The sequence below is a fragment of the Lepus europaeus genome, chromosome 2 (assembly GCF_033115175.1).
Source record: "Lepus europaeus isolate LE1 chromosome 2, mLepTim1.pri, whole genome shotgun sequence".
In the NCBI taxonomy this organism is placed as follows: domain Eukaryota; kingdom Metazoa; phylum Chordata; class Mammalia; order Lagomorpha; family Leporidae; genus Lepus; species Lepus europaeus.
Window position 1 is genome coordinate 606,995 of NC_084828.1, and position 21,253 is coordinate 628,247.

Here is a 21,253-nt window from a genome sequence, read left to right on the forward strand (position 1 = left end):
AGAACAACAATTGACAAGTAAAAACTGACCTCAGGACTGTGGGAGCTGAGAGTTGGTGAACTGAGCACAGCAATGTGGTAGAATGAGAAGGCCGTGCCAAGATGGCACTGGGGAGCAAGCATCAGTTACTCAGGAAATGGCTTTGGAACCCACCTGGCAAAGGAGCCTGCCTGGCAGCAGGCAGTGATTGGTCACAGCATAAACTGCCCCTTAATCGGATTGGCTGCCTCGGCTATATAAGCTGCTGCACCAACTGAAATAAATGAGTCTGCAGGCTGCTGGTCTCTGGCCCGCTTTCACCCAACTCCCTCCCGATGTCTGTGTCATGACTCCGTGCCTCTTGCCCACACCATGCTCCTCCTCTCAGAATGAATCCACAGCAACACAGCAGGCTTGGCCACAGGGAATCCATGGGAGCACCACAGCAAGGTCTTAAAATTTTTTAAAGAAGTAAAATTCCACATTTGTAGGGAGACTATCACAAGTTTTACATGCTGGTGACAATCAATCTTTTATGAATAAGGCAGGCCAGACACATCATGACTGAGCCAAATTCTGCCCTCAAAATTATATTCTAAGTTCTGTAAATCTGTATTTTCCAGCTTATCCTAGCAAAGACCTAAACCAACACCCACCCTGTTGTGCAGAGCAGGGACACTCAAGATTCAAGACAACTCACTTATAATCCACAGGAGAAACCATCCCAGGGAGATTCCACCTAAGGGCAGATCTGGAGAGCCAGGGGAGCCATGAGAGCCAGTACCTGCAGCACCCTCAACGGCCACTCACCTGCTGTACCTGCGCCTGGGGGGCTCACCCAGGCTGCTCCCAAGGCCTTAGCCAGCCAGTCAGCCAGCCTCCTCCAGAAATACTGCATTTCTATGACACCTACAACTCTTCCCATCTCATCACCTTCAGTAAGAAGGTAAAGGACAAAGAAAACAGGCAGGTACATATGAGAGTAGATGAAGAAGTACTCTAAGTGTCCAAAGAAACCATGTTAAAGGGGTTGATACACACACCACACATGACAACCTCCCATGCAACCGCAACACACCAACACAAGTCACACTTATAAAACTTGCCCTAACTAAAACAACCACTGAAATTAACACTTATTTAAGCATCAATCCAAAATTTCTTAAATTCATATAATAAAGACAAAATACTTAAAAACAGTAAAACCATTATTAAAATTTACTCACCTTTTGTAAACTAAAACAAACTCTCTTTCCCACCTTTGAAAGGGAAAAGCAGACCAAAGTCTACTTTTGGTAAACTACACTAGCAATGACAAGAGCAAACTGTGAAAACACAACGCTGAGGAAACCTACCTCAGCCGCAAACGCCCCTGTCGCCCCGTCAGGGGTTTCGCAGCATGTGTTGCACACGTCCCTCACTCCAAAGAGTCCACTGTCCTCAGCGGCTACCGGGCTCTCCTCCTGGACAGGCGCATGGACAGCCGAGCCCTTCCTCTTCGCCGTCTTTTTCTTCGAATGCGCACAGTCACCTTTTGTTTTTCTCTGTCGGAAGTGAGCAAGCTGCGCAAGAACGTGGAGAAGTAGTAAAGGCAAAGGTAAGTGAGAAAAAAATAACAGAACCACAAAGTCAACAGACTCGAGGGGAACATGAGGCTCTAGCGCTGACTCAGTCCACGCAGCCACACCTGGCCAATAAGATCACTTTCCCACAAATGCTGCCTTCATTAATATCTATGACTCCAGCATTAAGTTCAGAATTATATACACAGAGTCTAATAACGAGGACATTGAGTATGCCTATATCCAGGCAAAAGAAACAATAGAGCTGATTGGCAGAATAGCTTTTCTGACCCTTAGCGGTTTACGAGAAAATTAGGATTTTTAACCTAACTCTATTTAAAGGCTGAATAGACTAATCAAGGCTTATTTTAGGTTCAAAATTACAAAAAGCTAAATCGCTCCCTTCTTGCCCTTTTCCCCCAACCGAGGAAATATATATTCCAGCCAAAACTTCCTAGCCATAGAATCTGAGACAAGCTACCAAAATAGCAAAAAATTAATTAAGCCAGGTCAATCTAACATCTTCCTTTACGGAATCAGATGTTCTATTTTTCATGACACAGCTCACCAAAGCACCAGGGACCTCCACAGAATGTCGTCCGTCAGAAGGTACAGCCTCGCTCTGCTCAGCCCCTCAACTCTGAGAGCTTTCGTGCGTGGTCACCCACCGCCTCACGCAAAGGGCATGAGGTCAAATGATAACTTGGACCGTAAGGGCACATTTCATGGACACCGGGTCATTTACTTTTGGAAAAAACCACATCAAGGCTGAACACTGCCTCCGAAGCCAACCCCAGCTTTATTCCTCACGTGCCCTCCCTCGCTTTCTGAAGCACGGACGCGGCCCTGGCCCGCGGCCCCGGCCACAGGCCTTGGACTCATGACTGCCCAGGCTCCTTGGAGCACGCTGGCTCTCCTTGCGGACCTCGGGGAACACATGCGGAAGCTCTGGGCTCCGGCTCATTTTCGCGTCCTGGCGAGCAGCCTGCCTCAGGCCCGTCCGGACACCCGCAAAAGGAAGCCAAGTGAGGACCAGGTTCTGTGGTCCCTGTCACTGCCCCGCACCGAGAGAACCAGCCCCGAACGCTTCCTCAGGCGGGTCCGGCTCACGCAGGTAACACCCGCACGGAGAGCGCCAAAGTGCGCTGGGCCAGGCCCCTGGCTGACCCCAGGTAAAAACCCGCGAGTGGGCGGAGCGCCCGGGGCCGCACGCGCCGCTCACACGGCCAAAGGCGCGCAGCGCCCCGGAGAACGCCATCGCGTCTCCCGGGAAACGGGGCGGGGCCGGCAGAACACCAGAGCGCAGGCGCAGCCCCGCCTCGCCCCGCCTGCCCGCCAGGCGCTCGCGTCCCGGCCGCGGATTGGCTACAGCCGCAGTGGGGGCGGGCCCGCGCAGAGGGCGGCGGATTCAAGATGGCGGCGGTCAGGAGAAAACTTCCAGCGGAGACGGCGGGAAAGGCAAGGCCTGGCGGTGGCTCCACGCCCAACCGCGTCCGCCCCTGGCAGAGGGCGGCGGCAAGCACCGGAGCCTGCCCCGAAGACTTCACGCCGGGGCAGCGGGAGGAGGAGCGTGCTTGCTGCCGTTTACCTTCGCTCTCCCAGCCTCCACCTTTCTGCGCCGCTGCTCTTGCTCGTCCTCTTCCATCTCCCTCTTGGAGTCTTCACGAGTCGCCCGGAGCTGGAGGGGTAGACACGGCGCCGCCTTCGCTCTATTGACACTCCCTCCCCCGCGCCAGGGCTCGCCCTCCCCCAGCGACAACTGTCACGCACCGTGGGCCCGCCCCGCCGTCGGCCCCGCCCCGCTGCGTCGCCAATGAGGGCCCCGCGTTCCCGCTCTCGCGCACGCGCAGTCAAGGAGGAGCGGCCCGTGGGGAGGCTCCGCCCCTGCTGCTCGCCGGCCTGCGATTGGTGCGCTGACGTGCCCGCCCCTTCTGAGAGGACCGCTCAGCCAATGGTTAGGTTTAAAATGGGCGGGCGCCGAGCCGCGGCGGGCTTGTGCCGCTGCGGGTGTGTGAGGTGCGGCGCTTCCCTGGCTGCGGGCTTGACGCGCCGTGCGGTCGCTCGCGGATGGCCGGTTTCTCAGCTCCGAGGTGAGGCCGGCCCTGGCAGCGGATACAGGCTTGGGTCGCGTGCGGACCGTCTGAGGGGTCGAGGCTGCAGGAAGTCAGGCCGCCTGCCACCGGCGGCGAGAGCCTCTTGGAGCCGTCGCTGGTCCGGGTCGGTCCCACAGGCAGACCTTTGTGTCAGAGCGGTCCTCAGTTGTCGGAGCTCCTCCGGAAGCTGAGGCAGACCCCGAAGGCGCCCGCCGCTGGGAGGGGTTGGGGTGCTCCCCACGCCCTCCCCCGCAGTCCACCTGCGGGCTGCCCCTCGTGGGTCACAGGGGCCCCTTCGCCGGGGAAAGCCAGGCAGCGAGAGGAGAATCAGAAGCAGAGCAGCCGGGGCTCGAACTGGGAGCGATTCGGGATGCTGGCAGTGTAGACAGCGGCTTAACCCACTGCGCCATAGCGCCAGCCCTGAGGATGCAGTTTTACATGGTACGAAATTGGATCAACAGAGGCCTCATTTGATGAAAAAAGTCTCTGAAGTAGAAATGGATTAAAACTGAAATGTTTCTGTGAATTGTTCCAAATATACTTCAGTTTCAAAAAAAAATATTCGGGCCAGCGCTGTGGCTAAGCGAGTGAAGCTCTTTTTGCAGTGCTGGCATCCTATATGGGCGCCAGTTCGAGTCCCAGCTGCTCCACCTCTGATCCTGCTGTCTGCTGTGGCCTGGGAAAGCAGTGGAGCCTGGCCCTAGTCCTTGGGCCCCTGCACCCGTGTGGGAGACCCGGAAGAAGCTCCTGGCTCCTGGCTTTGGATCAGCCCAGCTCAAGCCTTTGCGGCCATCTGGGGAGTGAACCAGCGGATGGAAGACCTTTCTGCCTCTGCCTCTCTGTAACTCTGCCTTTCAAATAAATCTTTTTTTTTTAAAGTGTGTTTTATTCATGAAAAATATATATGCTGTATTTCCCACTCAATCTATGAACCCAAAAAACTGCTCTCAATTCTTCTTTAAAGAAAGGAAGAAAGTGTGTCTTGCTACAAACTCATGGTCTGTGTGGGAATCTGAAGTCTGACGTGATCATTATTTGTTCCTCAGATTCAGACTTGAGCGTGTAAGTCCAGATGTGGAAGATATGTAAGGTTTTTATTCTTGTCCCACAGTTTTGATAAACAGTGTTTTTAGTGTCCTCAAGCTCACTGGAAGAAAATAAACTGACTTACATTAATCCGAGGCGTTCTCTCCCTGCACCTCGTGTTATTGTCAGTGTAACTGCCTGGATAGATGTATGTCTGGGGTGTGGGCCCCAGCCGGAAGCAGCCATGCTCAGACAGCAATGAGCCTGTGTATCTAGATGGATTTAACTTCTCAGCTGCCTTTAGCCTTTTCTATCAATAGCATCCCATTTGCTACTAAAGTAAAAGGAAAGCAAACCCAGGATATGGCTTGTGATTCTAAACAACCACAGCTTAACAAATTCCCTGATGAAGCCCTGGGGAGAGTTAATTCCTCAGTCATTATAGCCCTTTGTGTGGAGAGTAGTCTCCTGAATTGGGTAGTTTGAGCAACATATGCTGCTTTGGCCAGGGTGAGCAGGGATGGGGCAGGCTACCAGATCACATTTTGCCTGACTCAACTTTTATGTGTTACAATGCATTCAAACCTCAAGAGAGGAGCTGGTGCTGTGGCATAGCAGGTAAAGCCACCACCATAGGATGAGCCAGCATCCCATAAGGGCACCAATTCAATCCAGCTCCCTGCTGATGTGCCTGATAAAGCAGCAGAAGATGGCCCAAGTTCTTGGGCCTTTGCACCCATGGGGGAGACCTGGAAGAAGCTCCTGGCTCCTGGCTTTGGACTGGCTCACCTGTGGCCATTTTGGAAGTGAACCAGAGGATGGAAGGTCTCTCGCTGTGTCTGAAGTAGGCAGGCATACAGGTTGGAGTTGATCGGATTTGTGAACTGGAAGACCACGCCCCTGTGTGACCTCATTCTCCTACCTGATGCCTTTGCCATGCCCTTGTGTGGCCTCATTCCCCTACCTGGCCATACTGGGGTGCCCACCAGCCAATCAGGTTAATTAACCACTCCCCTTTGGAGTGGGTTAAAAGCCTGGGGCACAGTGTACCCACCCTGCTCTTTCTCCCTGGCTTCTTGCTAGGAAGGGAGGCTGTAGCCCCGAGCCTCCAGGGCGCATGGCCTTCGGGCCCTGTGCTCTAGGCTTCCTGGCCTAGATGCTCATCCACGTGGATGGTTCCTGGTGCTCGGTATGAACCCCCATTCGCTTCTTTCTCCTAAATAAAGCTCTTACTCTCCTAAGCACCTTTCTCACTAAATAAAAGCTTAAAACGTACCATGCTGCCTCGTTTATCAGTGCCGGTATTTAGAATTCTTCTCTAAATATTAGGCAAGAACCCTCTTGGGCTTATTAATATCAGGGATTTAGTAATAAGCCCGTGCTGAAATCGTAAGGCACCTCAAATTCTGGTAGTACATGTGGCACCCCGGATAGCATTTCTATGGAACTTTAAGGGGCCACATTTTAGTGTGAATTTTAGGGGGTCTTGTCCGATTTCATGTCTATAAACTGCCTTTCAAATAAATTAATCTTAAAAAAAAAACTTGAGGAAAGGGGCTCATGTGCCCAATTTGCCCCAACAGAATCCCTCAGAACCCCAGAGTCATTTCTATAGACATTTCAGAGAGGTTCTGCACATGTTGGATATGAGTCTCACTTCAGTCTATTTTTTAACTAAAATTTTTTCAAAATAAATTATGTACATACTCTCAAAAAGGCATAACATAACTCCCCAATTCCTTAAATGTGGCTATGCATAACAACTTCCTCCAAAAAACAATAAAAGGTAGAGTCACTATCCAGTAAAAAAAAAAAATCTGATCCACACACTTCACCAGGTGACCAAGGGGAGAATCACTGTGATATGTGGGGCAGACCTTCCAACAGCCTTCAACCTGAGCTAACCAGGGGGAAACCATGGATCCCAGCTAAGGAATGTTCTACAAAACGCCTGAGCCAGTGTTCCTCAACACTGCCAAAAGCATCAAAAATAAGGAAAATCTAAGAAACTGTCACAACCAAGAGCAGTCTAAGAGATATGTGGACTCAATGTCATGTGTCCTGGATGAAACACCACACACATCAGGGACAATAGGCGAAAACGTCAACTTGAGTTAGTAATGTCTCAGTATTGGTTTGTTGATATTGACAAAATGACCCTAACTCATGTGAGGTGTTTATTATCAAGGAAGTCATATGTGGGACTATACTATCAATTTTTCTGTCAATCTGAAACTCCAGAAAAAAAGCATATTTTGAAACTTAACAAACCCATGTTAGCCGGCGCCGCGGCTCACTAGGCTAATCCTCCGCCTTGCGGCGCCGGCACACCAGGTTCTAGTCCCGGTCGGGGTGCCGGATTCTGTCCCTGTTGCCCCTCTTCCAGGCCAGCTCTCTGCTATGGCCCGGGAGTGCAGTGGAGGATGGCCCAAGTGCTTGGGCCCTGCACCCCATGGGAGACCAGGAGAAGCACCTGGCTCCTGCCATTGGATCAGCGCAGCGCGCTGGCCACAGCGGCCATTGGAGGGTGAACCAACGGAAAAGGAAGATCTTTCTCTCTGTCTCTCTCTCTCACTGTCCACTCTGCCTGTCAAAAAAACAAAACAAAAACAAACAAACAAACAAACAAAAAAAAAACCCATGCCCACTGGAACTTGTTACCCATACCACTGGGGAGTACCCGTTAGCAATCTGAGCTGCTTAACTAAATGAGCCAGTTTTGTGCACACCCTGACCTACCTGAGTGTCACTGTAGGAAAGCTGGGAACATGTGCCATGTCACATATGTGGGGAGGTAGGTGCAAGGCCCACACCCAGCAGTGCCACAGCTGATCAGTGCCATGACTCACCCTCCATGTACAGGTATGTTGGACCTGGCCCCCAGCCAGCAGGTGAGCTGGGCTCTGAACATGAAATTGGTCACCCCAGCTAGCCCTGGGAGCTTGATAGCAGAGAACGTGGCACCTTGTGTCCAGCCAAAAGTCTCGGCATCCAAACAACCAGAAAAGGTCTGAAGAATGGTGGCAATTTCACAGATAGTCATGGACACTTTGGCAACTGGATGTAGGTTTATGGGTCAGCTGCACTGAGGAAGGTACTAGCAACCGTCCCCAGCAAGCCTCAGTCCCCTGGGCACACCCTAGGGTGACACCATCTGACTTCCCATCTGCACTTCCTCCACTTAGTCCTCTGGGCTGGACACGATGGAGTGGGTCCTAGCACATGCCCCACCCAACCCCAAGAACCTCTACAACTCATGGGCCCTTCCACTACCCTGCCCCTTCTGCAGCCCACAATTTCTTGAAATCTTCAAGGCGATGGCCCTCTCCTTCCAGGTGTCGGAGCTGGGCTCCTTTCTTGCCCTGGGAGTCTTAGCAGTGGTGAGAGTCCTAGCACAGGCACGGGGCACTGCTGGTTCTGGAGACAGCAACGGGGGAGGGGAGCAGCAGGGCAGGGCAGCACATCTGGTAGGGAAGGGATGCCTCCCCTCTCCCCATTGACACATTTTTCTGAGCTCTGTCCTGAGCCACTGCCCACCCCACTACACACTTCTGACAGCTCTAGCCCCTGCTGCTGCCCCTTTTACCTTCCCATTGAGCCCTGCCTAGCCACACCTGACAGCATTGTTTATAGGCGAGCCCTACTTGGGAACAGGCTCTCTGGAGACCTGGCAACCCAGACCCCCACTGGCCTAGCAACGGGCAGCACCCAGGTTGGCTCCACACATTCCACAGTCCAGGGAGCAATGTGGTCATCCTGCTGGCGGCTTCTCTTGTGGATTAAGACGGTCTCCAGGCAGTAAGCAGAGCCCACGGCGGGGTATTCTCCACAAGGTTTGGCACTGCTGAGCAGATAACTGAGGGCCGGGGAAAAAGCACCCACCACCGCCTCTCCTGCCATCTCACACAGTTCCTGACACGTCAATGGCAGACCAATCAATGGCAGACCAAATGACCCGGCTGACACTGAAACTCTTGGGACAGGTAAGACAGCCAATAACACTCCTGCTTTTTTTTTTTTTCTTTATTTACCCAAAAGGCAGAGATACCAGGTAGGGGCGGGAGGAAATCTTCCATCCACTGGTTTACTCCCCAAATCGTCAATCCAAAGCCAGAAGCCAGGAGCTTCTTCCAGGTCTCTCAACTGTGTGTAGGGGCCCAAGTATTTGGGCCATCTTCTGCTGCTTTACTAGGCACATCAGTAGGGAGCTGGATCAGAAGTGGAGCAGCCAGGACTTGAACTGGCAGCCGTAAAGGATGCCGGTGCCACAAATAATGGCTTTACCTGCTATGCCACAGCACCAGCCCAACACTACTGCTTTTAACAGCTCATGAGAGGAAACCTAAGATAGTAAGCCATATGCCCTGCCTTTGGCAAACTGCCTGTAAGTTCCTGCTTCTAAAGCAGTTTCTATGGTTTTTAGCTTTTGTCATGAAGAAATGTGACTTTTGGTTTCTTCTTTATATCTGTACAGAACCAATAAGGTCCTTCCAGCAGTTCCCACAGACAAGAAGCAGGCATGCAGCCCTGGCCAGGCCCCACAGAGCTCCCCTCCAGATCTCCCAGGTGTCACTGTTTAAGGGACAGCCTGGTTGGTGCAGAACACAGGGCCCTGAGGGCTGAACCGTCATGACCTGTCCTCTTAGCCTTCTCTGAGGGTCTAGGTAGACCGTTATGGGTCTGTCCTCACAAGTAACTGAGCACAGGGTCCACAGCCACTCTCAGTGGCTGCAGCTGCTCCGCATCCACTGCCTGTGTTGTTCCTTTTCTGCCCCCTGCCTCCTGCCAGCCCTCCAACCTGGAGTGCAGGTGCCCACAGGCTGCTGCAAAAGAAACAAGCAGCAGTTGTCATAGGGCAGACACAATTTGGAGCTGCTCAACCCAAGACTTAGGTGGGCTGATCAGGGTGGCCGCTGGCTGGGAAGCCTGGTGGCCTCACTGGGACAGTCTCTCCTGGGCAGCGACCTCCTCCACAGGAGCCATCCAAAGCATCTGTCCTTGGGTCTTTTTTTTTTTTTTTTTTTTTTTTTTGACAGGCAGAGTGGATAGTGAGAGAGAGAGACAGACAGAAAGGTCTTCCTTTTTGCCATTGGTTCACCCTCCAATGGCCGCTGCGGCCGGCACATCGCGCTGATCCGAAGCCAGGAGCCAGGCGCTTCTCCTGGTCTCCCATGAGGGTGCAGGGCCCAAGAACTTGGGCCATCCTCCACTGCCTTCCCAGGCCATAGCAGAGAGCTGGCCCGGAAGAGGGGCAACCGGGATAGAATCCGGCGCCCCAACCGGGACTAGAACCCCGTGTGCCGGTGCCACAAGGCGGAGGATTAGCCTGTTAAGCCACGGCGCCGGCCTGTCCTTGGGTCTTAAGATGCAGCACGTGCGTGATGCCGAATGCATTCCTTTCCCTATCACAAAGCACCTCCTGTCCCTGACACCTCTATTGGAGCCCTGGACACTCAGAGCTCATGGGTAGCAGCTGGGAGGAGTAGGCAGGCCCTACTCACCATGACTTTGCCTAGTGCCAACTTTCCTGTCGCTGTCTCTGTACTTCATAGAAGCTGGAGCAAGAACGAGAGGAGATGGAAGGGGACTGTGAGGGCTCCCACCTTGTGCCAGGTAGGCCATGGGCAGCTGTCCCAGGGGAGGAAGGGAGCGAGGCCGTGGGAATCACCCTCCTACTGTTACCAGCAAGACCATCCTTGATGTGAATCTTTTACATTCAGGGATAAAAGTCACCCCCACATAGCTTACCAGCCCGAGAGAAAGACTCAGTCATCATTCTCATACTGCAGGTGAGAAGATGGAGGCACAGGGAAGTTAGATACCCTCCTCAGGTTGCTGCTTCCAGGGCCCCGAGGTGGGGGGAGGGGGGGACTCATCTTGTCCTCATCCTTACCTGGCAGCGGGGTCCCGGTTCAGGCATTCTGGATGAGGAGCTAAGGAGGCCCACAGGGGCATCCATGGGCTGTGGGGGCTCCGGGTAGCTCCTGAGGCCAGCTGGATGCAACCAGGCTTCCAAATTCAGAAAGGAAATCCCAAACCAGGCCACTCGACCGCAGAGGCTGTGAGAGCCGTAATGCTGACATGGAAGTAGATTCCTGGCGGAACCCCCGATGAGGCTGCTCAGGCATCCACAATAGACAGCTCCAATGAGATGCTGGGCAGCAGGCAGGGCCACAGTGCCTTGGGGAAAGAAAGAGGCCTGAGCCCTGACCTGGACTGACCAGCCCCCTGCCAGAGCCTTCTCCTGAGTGCAGAACTCACCCGACACTGGAAGGGCAGGCCAGCCTTCAGACAGCCCATCGCTGACTCCCACTGACCCTGTAGGGCCCTCCTGCCTCTTGGCACCTAAGGGACGTTCCTTCCATGGCGTGCAGGAGCACTGCAGCACGGAGGCCCCAAGGGGAAATCCGCAGTGTGACCGCCAGCTCCAGAACCAAGTCCCTGATTTCCTCCCTCCTCACTGCCGTCCCTCGCCCTCACAAGTCCCGGGCACTAGGCCTTCCTTCTCTGGGACAGGTGTTTATCCAGGAGGGTTCTCAGGTCACCCCCAGGTGCCCAAGGGTACGGGTGAGGTTGGAACATTCTGGTCGGATCTGTGGGACGCATTGAATGAATAGGCCACCAGCCTTGAAGCGTCCTCAGCCACAAGCATGTGCTTCCTTCCAGGCAAGGACGACGGGCTGGACACTGCCCTGCAGAGCGCTCTGCGGAGAAGGAGGGACCTTCTGCAGCGACTCTGGGTAGGCCTGCGCACTCGCAAGTGAGCCTTGGCACCACGCTTGAGCCAAATGCATGGGGCACCCATTTGGACTCTTGGGGCTGCTTCTCTGATATTTGCGATGACAGGTTCCTGCTTATTGTAACCACTAAGAGACTCCACCCCTCAGCCACACACAGAGAGAACGTAACACGCAGCCCTGGACACAAACGTGGGCATTGTGAGCTCAGAAAGCTCAGAAATCATCTTCGATATGGTTGCACATATCAAAGAGGGAATACTGAGAAAGGGCTCAATATCAGCAGGAAGTGGAATTCTAGAATGCCTAGAGTCTCATCCAAACAAGAAGGAATGAGCTCCCAAGGGTGCACTTGGCTTAATGCATGTTCCATTAAACCAGTGCTAGGGAAAGAGGAAGAACTTTGCAGTGAAGTGCATGTATGAACAGGTTTGGAAGAGAGAATTATTTTGCCTGGGGAAAGAAATAGCGTGAAACTTGTCTAAATTTTTAGCAAATTGTAAAAGAAACCATATTCTTTTTTCATTTTTTTTTAAGATTTATTTTATTTGTTTTTGAAAGGCCGAGTTACAGAAAGAGAGAGAGGGAAAGACAAGTCTTCCATCTGCTGGTTGACTTCCCCAATGGCTTTAATGGCCAGGTCTGGGCCAGGCTGAGACCAGGAGCCAGGAGCTTCTTCCTGGTCTCCCATGTGAGTGCAGGGACCCAAGAACTTGGGCCATCCCCTGCTGTTCCAAGGTGTATCAGCAGATGGCTGGGTTGGAAGTACAGCAGCAGGGACTCGAACTGGCACCCATATCAGGTTCTGGCGCTGAAGGCTGGGGCTTAACACACTAGGCCAAGCGCTGGCCTAGAAACTGTACTTCTACATGTGCACCACACAAAGTGCCCCCAAGGCTTAGCTTTCCCAGCCTTTCTCCGTTCCAGAGGGGGCTCCATGAGGACCAGAGGGCCTGTGAGCCCTGGGTGGGGGCTGAGAAAACCAGGACCAGTGACAGCCCTTCAGCCGTCCCCCCAGGAAGCCGCATCTGTGCCTGCAGTCCAGGCAGGTCAGAGCCCAGGCTGGGATTCCCCTGCTACTATTGCATTCTTTCCTGCACGCAGCAGGCTCTGCCCTGGCCTTGCAGGAACAGCAGCTGCTGGACGACCTCTCTCGGACCCATGCCTGGAGCAGCCCAAAAAGAGCAACCTGTGGATCAGCTCCACCTCCAGAGGTGCCTCCAGTGGGTATCTACCCCACCCCCTCCCTGCCTCCAGCAGCCCCAGAGCCACCACGTGTCATCCTGCACTCGGTAAAGGGTGAGGGGAAACCAACATCTTCATGAGGGGTGAGGGGGACTAAGGTTGTATAGAAAAGTAGGGAGTGGACCATGCCTACAGAAACTTAGCACCCATGTCTTGGGACACAGCACAGGCTGCCAAGAACCAACAACAGGAGGCTTTCCTGTGTTCAGGCACTTTATCAGACTTTGTGGGTACCCTGAGGACAGGTAAGGAGGAAGACGGTCTCAGCCATCATGACAGAGGAGAGGCAAGCTCCCCACTCTGCCTTTCCGGCTTGCCCCCTCCCCAAGTCCTAACTGGTACACTTATTAGGGGAGCTTAGCAACCAGAGGCCTCGACTCTGGGGAAGGGGTCAGCTCCTCCTCAGAACTTCATAATGACCAAAACTGCCAAAGACCCTAGTTTCCAGGACAGAATTAACAGGGTGAAAAGGTGTTCTAGTTTTGTGAGTTTCACCTATTTGTTGGCATTCTAGATTGCACGCACAGAAAACCATTCTTTCTTAAACAAAAGGGAATGTATCCAATAATGGACACCCAGAAGAGTGGCAGAAGCTAGGCCTGGCGCATTGAGGCCCCTGTGTGAATTCAGAGTGACTGAGGTGCAGAAGAGGCTGAACAGGAGGGCAGGGCTAAGGAGAGGGAGACAGCTCTACACAGGTTGCCTGAGACTGAACCTGGCATGCACCTGTCCTTTGGGAGTGACCAGAGGGAGGGATTTGTGCGAATGGAGCCGAGAGCCCCCTTTGCCGATGGTTACGCCTGGGTTTCAATATCCTCCTCCTTGCTGTATCTTTCAGCACCTGGATCCTCCTTCCAGGATGGTGGGAATAGTGGGGGCTGCAGGTGTGGGAGGTCCCCACACAGGTCTGCACTGACTGCACATTCATCACTGCCCAGTCCTGCCTGTGGGTTTCAGTCATAGTCCAATTATACCAACAGCAGGATCAGGAGCCTTGGGTCATTGAAGTGAATCTCCCAGCAGAGGGAGAGGGTCCTGTGGCCAGGCCAGGCACAGCTGCTCTAAGGATGCCCCCTCACCCCCCAGTCGACATCAGGGGTTGGCAAATTACAGCCTTGGGCCAGAGCTGGCCTGCCTCTTGTTCTTACGTAACTTGCGAGCTAAGAATTTTTTTTTGTAAGATTTTATTTTATTTGAAAGGCAGAGTTAAAGAGTGAGAGGGAGAGACAGAGAGTATGAGAGAGCCCTTTAATCTGCTGGCTCACTCCCTAGGTGGCTGCAACAGCCAGGGTCAAGCCAAATCGAAGCCAGGAGCCAGGAGCTTCTTCCAGATCCCTCACATGGGTACAGGGCCCAAGCACTTGGGCCATCTTCCACTGCTTTCCCAGGCCATAGCAGAGAGCTGGATTGGAAGTGGAGCAATTGGGACTTGAATCGGCGCCCACGTGGCACACTAGCAACACCAGCCCCCCTAAGAATGATTTTACATGGTAAAATATTTAGGGAAAAACAACAGAAGAATGATACTTTATAACACATGGAGCATACATGAAGTGAAAACTTCAGTATTAATAACTAAAATGTCACTGGACCAGGCTCATTTGTTTGCATACAGTCTGTGGCTGCTTTCCACTGTAAAGCAGCGTTCAGCAGAAGGAGACATGTGGCTAACAAACCAAAACAGTACTGTCTGGCTCTACAGGAAAGCTTGCCAGCCCCTGGTCTGTAGCATCCTTTCTGTGAGCTGAGGAAGAAGGGACAAAGTCATGCAGGATCTCACAAATCAGAAGACTAAAGCCGAGGGAATTCTGGTACATGCTCAAAAATGTTGTACATTTATTTTCACATAGAAGAAAAATCAGACATTATTTTCATGAGAAGTCCCATATGTGCACTACAACATAAGAAAGAGCCACCATAGTTAACCATGGTGGTGTTGGTGCTAGGGTAGACAGATCAAGTGACTCAGTATTCTGCACGGGTCAGGTGCACTGGGCTCCTAACACCATTGTCATTGGGGAAATGCAAGTTAAAACCACAGTGAGCTACCACTGCATCCCTACTGAATGGCTAACATGCCAAGTGTTGGATGCTTCTACTAACGCAGAATTAATGAAATCAGGCATTAGCTTGCCCAGCCTAGGAAATGTGAGAAACATTAAAAACATCATAGGGGCTGGCACTGCGCTACGGTGGGTTAAGTTGCTATCTGCAGTGCTGGGATCCCATATGGGCACTGGTTGGAGTCCTGGCTGCTTTGCTTCCCATCCAGCTCCCTGCTAATGTGCCTGGGAAAGAAAAAGAGGATGGCCCAAGTGCCTGGGCCCCTGCACCCACATGGGAGACCTGAAGGAGGCTCCTGGCTCCTGGCTTCAGCCTAGCCCAGCCCCAGATGTTGCAGCCATTTGGGGAGTGAACCAGCTAATGGAAGATAACTCTGTGTGTGTGTCTGTCTCCCTCTCACTCTGTAATTATGACTTATAAATAAATCTTTAACTAACAAACACCATGTCATAACTGACCAGATCCAATTATCTCTCTTTTCAACCATTAGGATTAATCATGTAAAGTTCTTTGTGATACATGAATGGATTGATAAGTGAATGGCTACATGGATGACTGGATAGATAGGTGTATGGGTGATTGGATACGTGGGAGAGATGACTGGATGAGTGGGCAGATGGACGGATGGATAGACTGGTAAATGGTGAATGGAAGGGTGGATAGATTGGTGAGTGAGTGGCTGGCTGAGTAGACAGGCAGATGGATGGGTAGACACTGGGGATGAACTCCAGAGATACACTCAGATGGCTAACCACCTGGCTGTTCCAGGCGCCCCAGCCTCCTGCCACCATCAGTCAGCAGCTACCTCAGCAGCCACTCATCACACAGATCCCTCCACCCCAGGTCTTCCCCACTCAAAGGTCAGGAAGTATTAAGGAAGGTAAGTGTTCCATATTAATGTTATTATGGGTTTATGAAATTCACAGTTGGAAGAGAAAATATTTTCATAAGCAGGATAGTCATCTAGGGTCAGCTTTTGGCTACTCAACATAAAAAGAATCTTAACTTTAAGAAACCCTTACGTGAGGCTAGCATTGCGGCATAGCAGGTAAAGCCACCACCTGTGATGCCAGCATCCCATATGGGCACCACTTCGAATCCAAGCTGCTCTGCTTCTGATCCGGCTCCCTGCTAATGTGCCTGAGAAAGCAGCAAGACTTGCATGAAGCTCCTGGCTCCTGGCTTCGGTCCGGCCCAGCTCTAGTTTTTGTAGCCACTTGGGGAGTGAACCAGCAGATGAAATCTCTCTCTAACTCTTCCTTTCAAATAAACAAAATATTTTTTTTTTTTAAAGAAATCCTTATGTGAAAGAAATCTCTGAGGGAAGAAAACATGAGGTGTAAGGAAGAGGGCTGGATTAGCAGTTGAAGGAACTGGGCCACAATCCTATCACAGTTGTTAGCTATACAAAAGACGTGGCCAAATTGTTGCTTTTAAAATCACTTTTAAATACCTGATTTTTAAAGTGGCTTTACTGAGATGTGAATTAGAACGAGTCACATGTATGTCCAAATATTCAGAGGTACAATTGGTAAGTGTTCACATGTTTCTATCTGTGGAACCATCACAGCAGTGAAGATGGTGAACGTATCCATCGCCCCAGAGATTTTCCTCATCTCCTTCTTTTCTTTTTAAATATTTATTTATTTGAAAGGTAGAGTTGGAGAGCATGAGGGAGAGACAGAGAGAGAGAGAGAGAGATCCTCCATCTGCTGGTTCACTTCTGATTTGGCTGCAATGGCCAGGGCTGGGCCCAGATGAAGCCAGGAGTCTGGAACTCCATCTGGGTCTCCCATGTGGGAGGCAGGGGCCTACATACTTGGGCCATCTTCTGCTGCCTTTCCCAGGAATTAGTAGGGAGCTGGGTTGGAAGTGGAGCAGGTAGGACACAGACAGGCACCTACATGGGATGCTCGTGTCCCAGCCTCCAGCTTTACCTGCTATACTACAAAGCCAGCCCCTCTCATCTGCCATTCAATCCTTCCTTCCTGTCCCCCAAGCAACTGTATTTTCTATTTCCCAGATTGTCATAAACATGGAATTACACAGCATGCACTTTTTTCTCACATGACTTCTTTCACTGAACAAAATTAAGACTCATCACTGTTGTTGGATGTATAAATACATGGTTGTATTAGTCAGCCTTTCATCACCCTAACAGATACCTGAAAGGGACTACCTAGGGAGAAAGGTTTATTTCACTCTTTCAGAGGTTCTCAGTCCAAGATGGGTGGCCCCCTTTGTCTGGCGTTCTAGGAGGGAGGTGAAGGACTGTATGGTGACTGACAGCTAGGCTGAGGAGGGGGGAGGGGCCATGCTTGCTCCTTGTGTATATGGCCTCTTTTGTAAAGCCCATGACTTCACCCTAACAGCATAATCCAGTCTAACCACTTTCCTAAGGCCACACCCTCAGACACTCAGCCTGTGACTTTGGGGTTTAAACATCCACATGAGTTGGGCACCAATTCCTATCCAGGCTAGAAATGGTCAGAAGCATTTACTTCACAGGAGGGAGTGAGAATTTAAGTTGCCCACAGCATCTTACCAACATTGATACCTCAGGATTTTTTCATTTTTATCTGCCTGGTGGGCATGTCATGGAAGGTCATTCTGGTATCACTTTTCATGCATTTATCACCACTTGAATGTCTTTTTCTGTGAAGTGTCCAGTGAAGTATTTTGCCAGTTTTCTTTCAGGCTGTCTGCCTGTCTTGTGGCTTCTTAGCAACCCTGTACATTTCATGCAATGAGATTTTTTTTTCCTACTAGTATTGCAAGCATCATGCTCTTTTTTTGTGGTTGCTGGTTCACTGTCTTCATTGTATCTTTGGATGAACAGATGTTCTTATTTTAATTAAGCCTGGCATAGGCTTTCTCTGTTATAGTTAGTACCTTTTATATCCTGTTTAAGAACTCTTCTCCCACTCAGTTCATAAGGAAGGGTCTGCATTTTCTTCTACAGCTTTGCCTACCTGTCACACTTGGGCTTATGATCCATCTGGATTAGATTCTCCCCCCCCCCCAAAAAAAAAAAAAAGATTATTTCTTTATTTGAAAGGTAGAGTTAGAGAGAGAGGAGAGATCTCTTCCACCTGGTAGTTCACACCCCAGTGGCTGCAACAGCAGGGAATGGGCCAGTTCAAAGCCAGGAGCCTGGAACTCCATCCAGGTCTCCTACATGGGTGGCTGGGACCCAACCACTTGGGTCATCCTCTGCCACCTTCCCAGGCACATTAGCAGGGAACTGGATTGAAAGTGGAGAAGCCAAGACTCAGACCGCTGCCCACACGGGATGCAGGTGTCCCAGGCGGTGACCCAACCTGCTATGTCATCACAAAGCCGGCCCCTAGAGTAGATTTCTTTTAAAAAAGATTTATTGGCCGGCGCCGTGGCTCAACAGGCTAATCCTCCGCCTTGCGGCGCCGGCACACCGGGTTCTAGTCCCGGTTGGGGCACCGATCCTGTCCCGGTTGCCCCTCTTCCAGGCCAGCTCTCTGCTGTGGCCAGGGAGTGCAGTGGAGGATGGCCCAAGTCCTTGGGCTCTGCACCCCATGGGAGACCAGGAGAAGCACCTGGCTCCTGCCATCGGAACAGCGCGGTGCGCCGGCCGCAGCGCGCTACCGCGGCGGCCATTGGAGGGTGAACCAACGGCAAAGGAAGACCTTTCTCTCTGTCTCTCTCTCTCACTGTCCACTCTGCCTGTCAAAAAAAAAAAAAAAAAAAAAAAAAAAAAAAAAAAAAAAAGATTTATTTATTTATTTATTTGAAAGAGTTACACAGAGGAGGAGAGGCAGAGAGAGAGAGAGGTCTTCCATCCACTGGTTCACTCCCCAGATGGCCGCAACATCCAGAGCTGTGCCGATCCGAAGCTAGGAGCTTCTTCCGGGTCTCTCACGTGGGTGCAGAGGACCAAGGACTTGGGCCATCTTCTACTGCTTTCCCAGGCCATAGCAGAGAGCTGAATAGAAAGTGGAGCAGCCGGTTCTCGAACCAGCACCCATATGGGATGCTGGCGCTTCAGGCCAGGGCTTTAACCCACTGTGTTACAGCGTCGGCCCCTGGAGTAGATTTCTTGTATGTGCTATGATGGGGCCAATGCTGTTTTGTTTTGTTGGATATGAACCAGATGCTAAGTGCTCCTGCTTTCCCAGCACAGCAACAGTCTTTGCTACAGAGCGGATAATGAATGGGTGGGGTGAGGCTGTCAGACTGAACACAGCTGTGTTGCCAGAGACCCACCTGCCCTGTGCTGTCTGTTCCTTGGTCTTCTGACCCTGAGCTCAGGCAGCACAGTTCCTGCTGCCGGTCGAAAGCCTGCAGTGCCAGCTGGGCTGGGCGTGCGTGTATCTGGCTAGGACAGTGGCTCTGGGAGGTTGGCTCTCCTTTACTGAGGTTGACAGAGCCCCAGGGCTCAGTGATTTCAAGGCTCAGGTTGCTGTGGAAAGAGCCAATCTATGCCTATCACACTGTCCAAAGTTACAATGTTTTGTAGTACTGTGTTGGTGAGTGTGTAGTTTCCTGTGGCTATGGTAACCAGCCAACTGAATGGTTTCAAACAGCAGGAATATTTCCCCTCCTGGCTCTGGAGGCAGGAGCCCAGCATCCAGGTGTGGGCATGTGCTTTCCCAAGCCATTAGTAGAGAGCTGGATGGGAAAAAGAGCAGCCAGGACATGAATCGGAGCCCACAGGGACGCTGGAGCTGCAGGCAGAGGCTTAACCTACTACACCACAGCACTGACTCCATAAAATAAATCCTAAAAACAAAGGCACTTAACACTGGACTTAGGGCTCTGCTGGAAAAACCAGAATGACTTCTCATCTTCTGATCTTAAGTACATCTGCAAAGACCTTTTTTCCAAATGGGGTCACACAGCGATTAGGGGGTCAGGACATGAAGATGTTTGGGGGATCACCATGCAGCCCCAGGGGACAACTGAAAAATCACTGGGAGAAGGAGGAGTGGTGGGGAGGCCACCCTGACCTTGCAGCTCCACATCTTGTACACACTCCCCAGGGACCATACAGGCACACGTGGCACACGTGCTGGGTACTGAATTTGTTTTAACCAGCACGGACAGCGAGCTCTGTTCTCTAGACAAGCCTGTCTGCAGCGTTGTCTCCTTTCAGACATGGTGGAGGTGATGCTGATGCAGAGTGCGCAGATGCACCAGGTCCTGCTGCAGGGCATGCTGCTCAGAGCCCTGCCCCCGGCACCCCAGGTAGGCTGCCCCAGGAGACCACAGGGAAACCAGAGGGCCTGGTGTGGTTTCCTATCTAGAAATTTCTGCTTCTCTGTGGTTCTGAAAGTGCATTCATTCCTGGCTCTGGATCCACGGTGTAGCACTCCCTAGCCCCACCCCAAAAATGGGTTGTACAGTTGGGGCCTGAACTCTGCATAGGGTCTGGCACCTCATTTTCACCTGCTCTTCATGCTCAGACCACCAGTCAAAAAGAGGCACGGGGAGTGGGGTCCCTTTGGTGGGCTAGATGGTGGTGGCCAAGGGCCTAAGCCAGGTGTGTGTTCTGTGTTTGACTGCAGTGGGCGAATCCAGCTGTCCGGGCTGAGAGGCCGAAGCCGCCCCCGGTGCATCATCACCACCACCACTACTCATCTACAGCCCTGCTGCAGGGTGGCCCCAGCCCTGTTGCTCCCGTCAGCTATGCCACGTGGCCCCCAGTGATCACGGCCACCACTGTCCCACCCACAGCTGGCTTGCCACCCACCATGCACCACACCACTGGCCCTGAGTACCCTTAGCACGTAAGTCTGGTGGGAGAGGCCAATTTCCTGGGGCAGGCAAGGCAGGAGGACCTCAGGGACTGGGTCCCCCTCACTTCTCTAAGGAACCAGCAGACACCTGCCCTCATCAGGCCTGAACACTGTGGCTGAAGGGTTAAAAGAGCCTGGAAAGACCTTGTATCTCCCACAAAGGAGCACGTTGCCAAGCCAGGCAGAGGCCATACCAACCTCTAGGGAAAGTTTGCTGCAACTTGGGTCTCTTGTCCAGTCCAGCAGAACTGGCCCTGGCAGTGTGCAGTCCTAGTAGGCCAGGGAGTACCCCAACCAGGGTGCTGACTCCTTACAGGGTGGGGTCTGCAACCCAGGCCAGGGCAGGCCCAGGTACCCTTGCCTTTCCTCCAGGTGTGTCTCATTGGTACTGGTGAGCAGCAGGGTCTTCCACCTTTGCTGCCCTCCATGGGCATGGTCAGGAAGCCAGCCTAAAGCACATCACAGGACTGGCAGCTCTGCCAAGTTCAAGGGTTTCATTAGGAATGAGTTGAAGGAACTCCTGGATTGGAAGCCTCGCAGCAAAGGTAGCAGCTGTGGATGTTCCCTTGGGACCCCCTGAGCAAAGTCAGACACGATCACTGGGAACACTCACTCACCATACGCATGGAATGGGCTCCTCGTGTTGAAGTGAGAAAAACCAAAGAACATGTGTACAATGTGACTTTGAGGACGCAACATATTCAGTCACGTACCCTTAGTGAAGGCAATGTGTTTTTGAGGAAGGCCTTGGCAGTTTTTTCATCGCATGGACATCA

The 21,253-nt window shown here is 52.1% G+C and overlaps 2 protein-coding genes across 7 annotated transcripts in view; one reads left to right on the top strand and one right to left on the bottom strand.

Annotated features, from left to right (window-relative positions):
• The window catches only part of PCNT (pericentrin), a 150,837-nt gene extending 147,528 nt beyond the window's left edge, over positions 1-3,309 (bottom strand). For all 6 annotated transcript variants that reach the window (XM_062204173.1, XM_062204190.1, XM_062204156.1 and 3 more), the window contains exons 1-2: positions 3,130-3,309; positions 1,335-1,541 (exon numbers count right to left, since the gene is read on the bottom strand). In XM_062204173.1, coding sequence (XP_062060157.1) covers positions 1,335-1,541; positions 3,130-3,186 — 264 coding nt within the window. In that variant the 5' untranslated portion in view covers positions 3,187-3,309. The remainder of the gene's footprint in view (positions 1-1,334; positions 1,542-3,129) is intronic.
• A 5,274-nt stretch (positions 3,310-8,583) lies between these two features.
• On the top strand, positions 8,584-20,465 carry C2H21orf58 (chromosome 2 C21orf58 homolog). The gene is made up of 7 exons (XM_062216868.1): positions 8,584-8,643; positions 10,213-10,273; positions 11,327-11,400; positions 12,525-12,689; positions 15,475-15,586; positions 19,835-19,926; positions 20,247-20,465. Exons 1-7 carry the CDS (start codon positions 8,584-8,586, stop codon positions 20,463-20,465), a joined length of 783 nt encoding a protein of 260 aa, XP_062072852.1.
• The last annotated feature ends 788 nt before the right edge of the window (positions 20,466-21,253 follow it).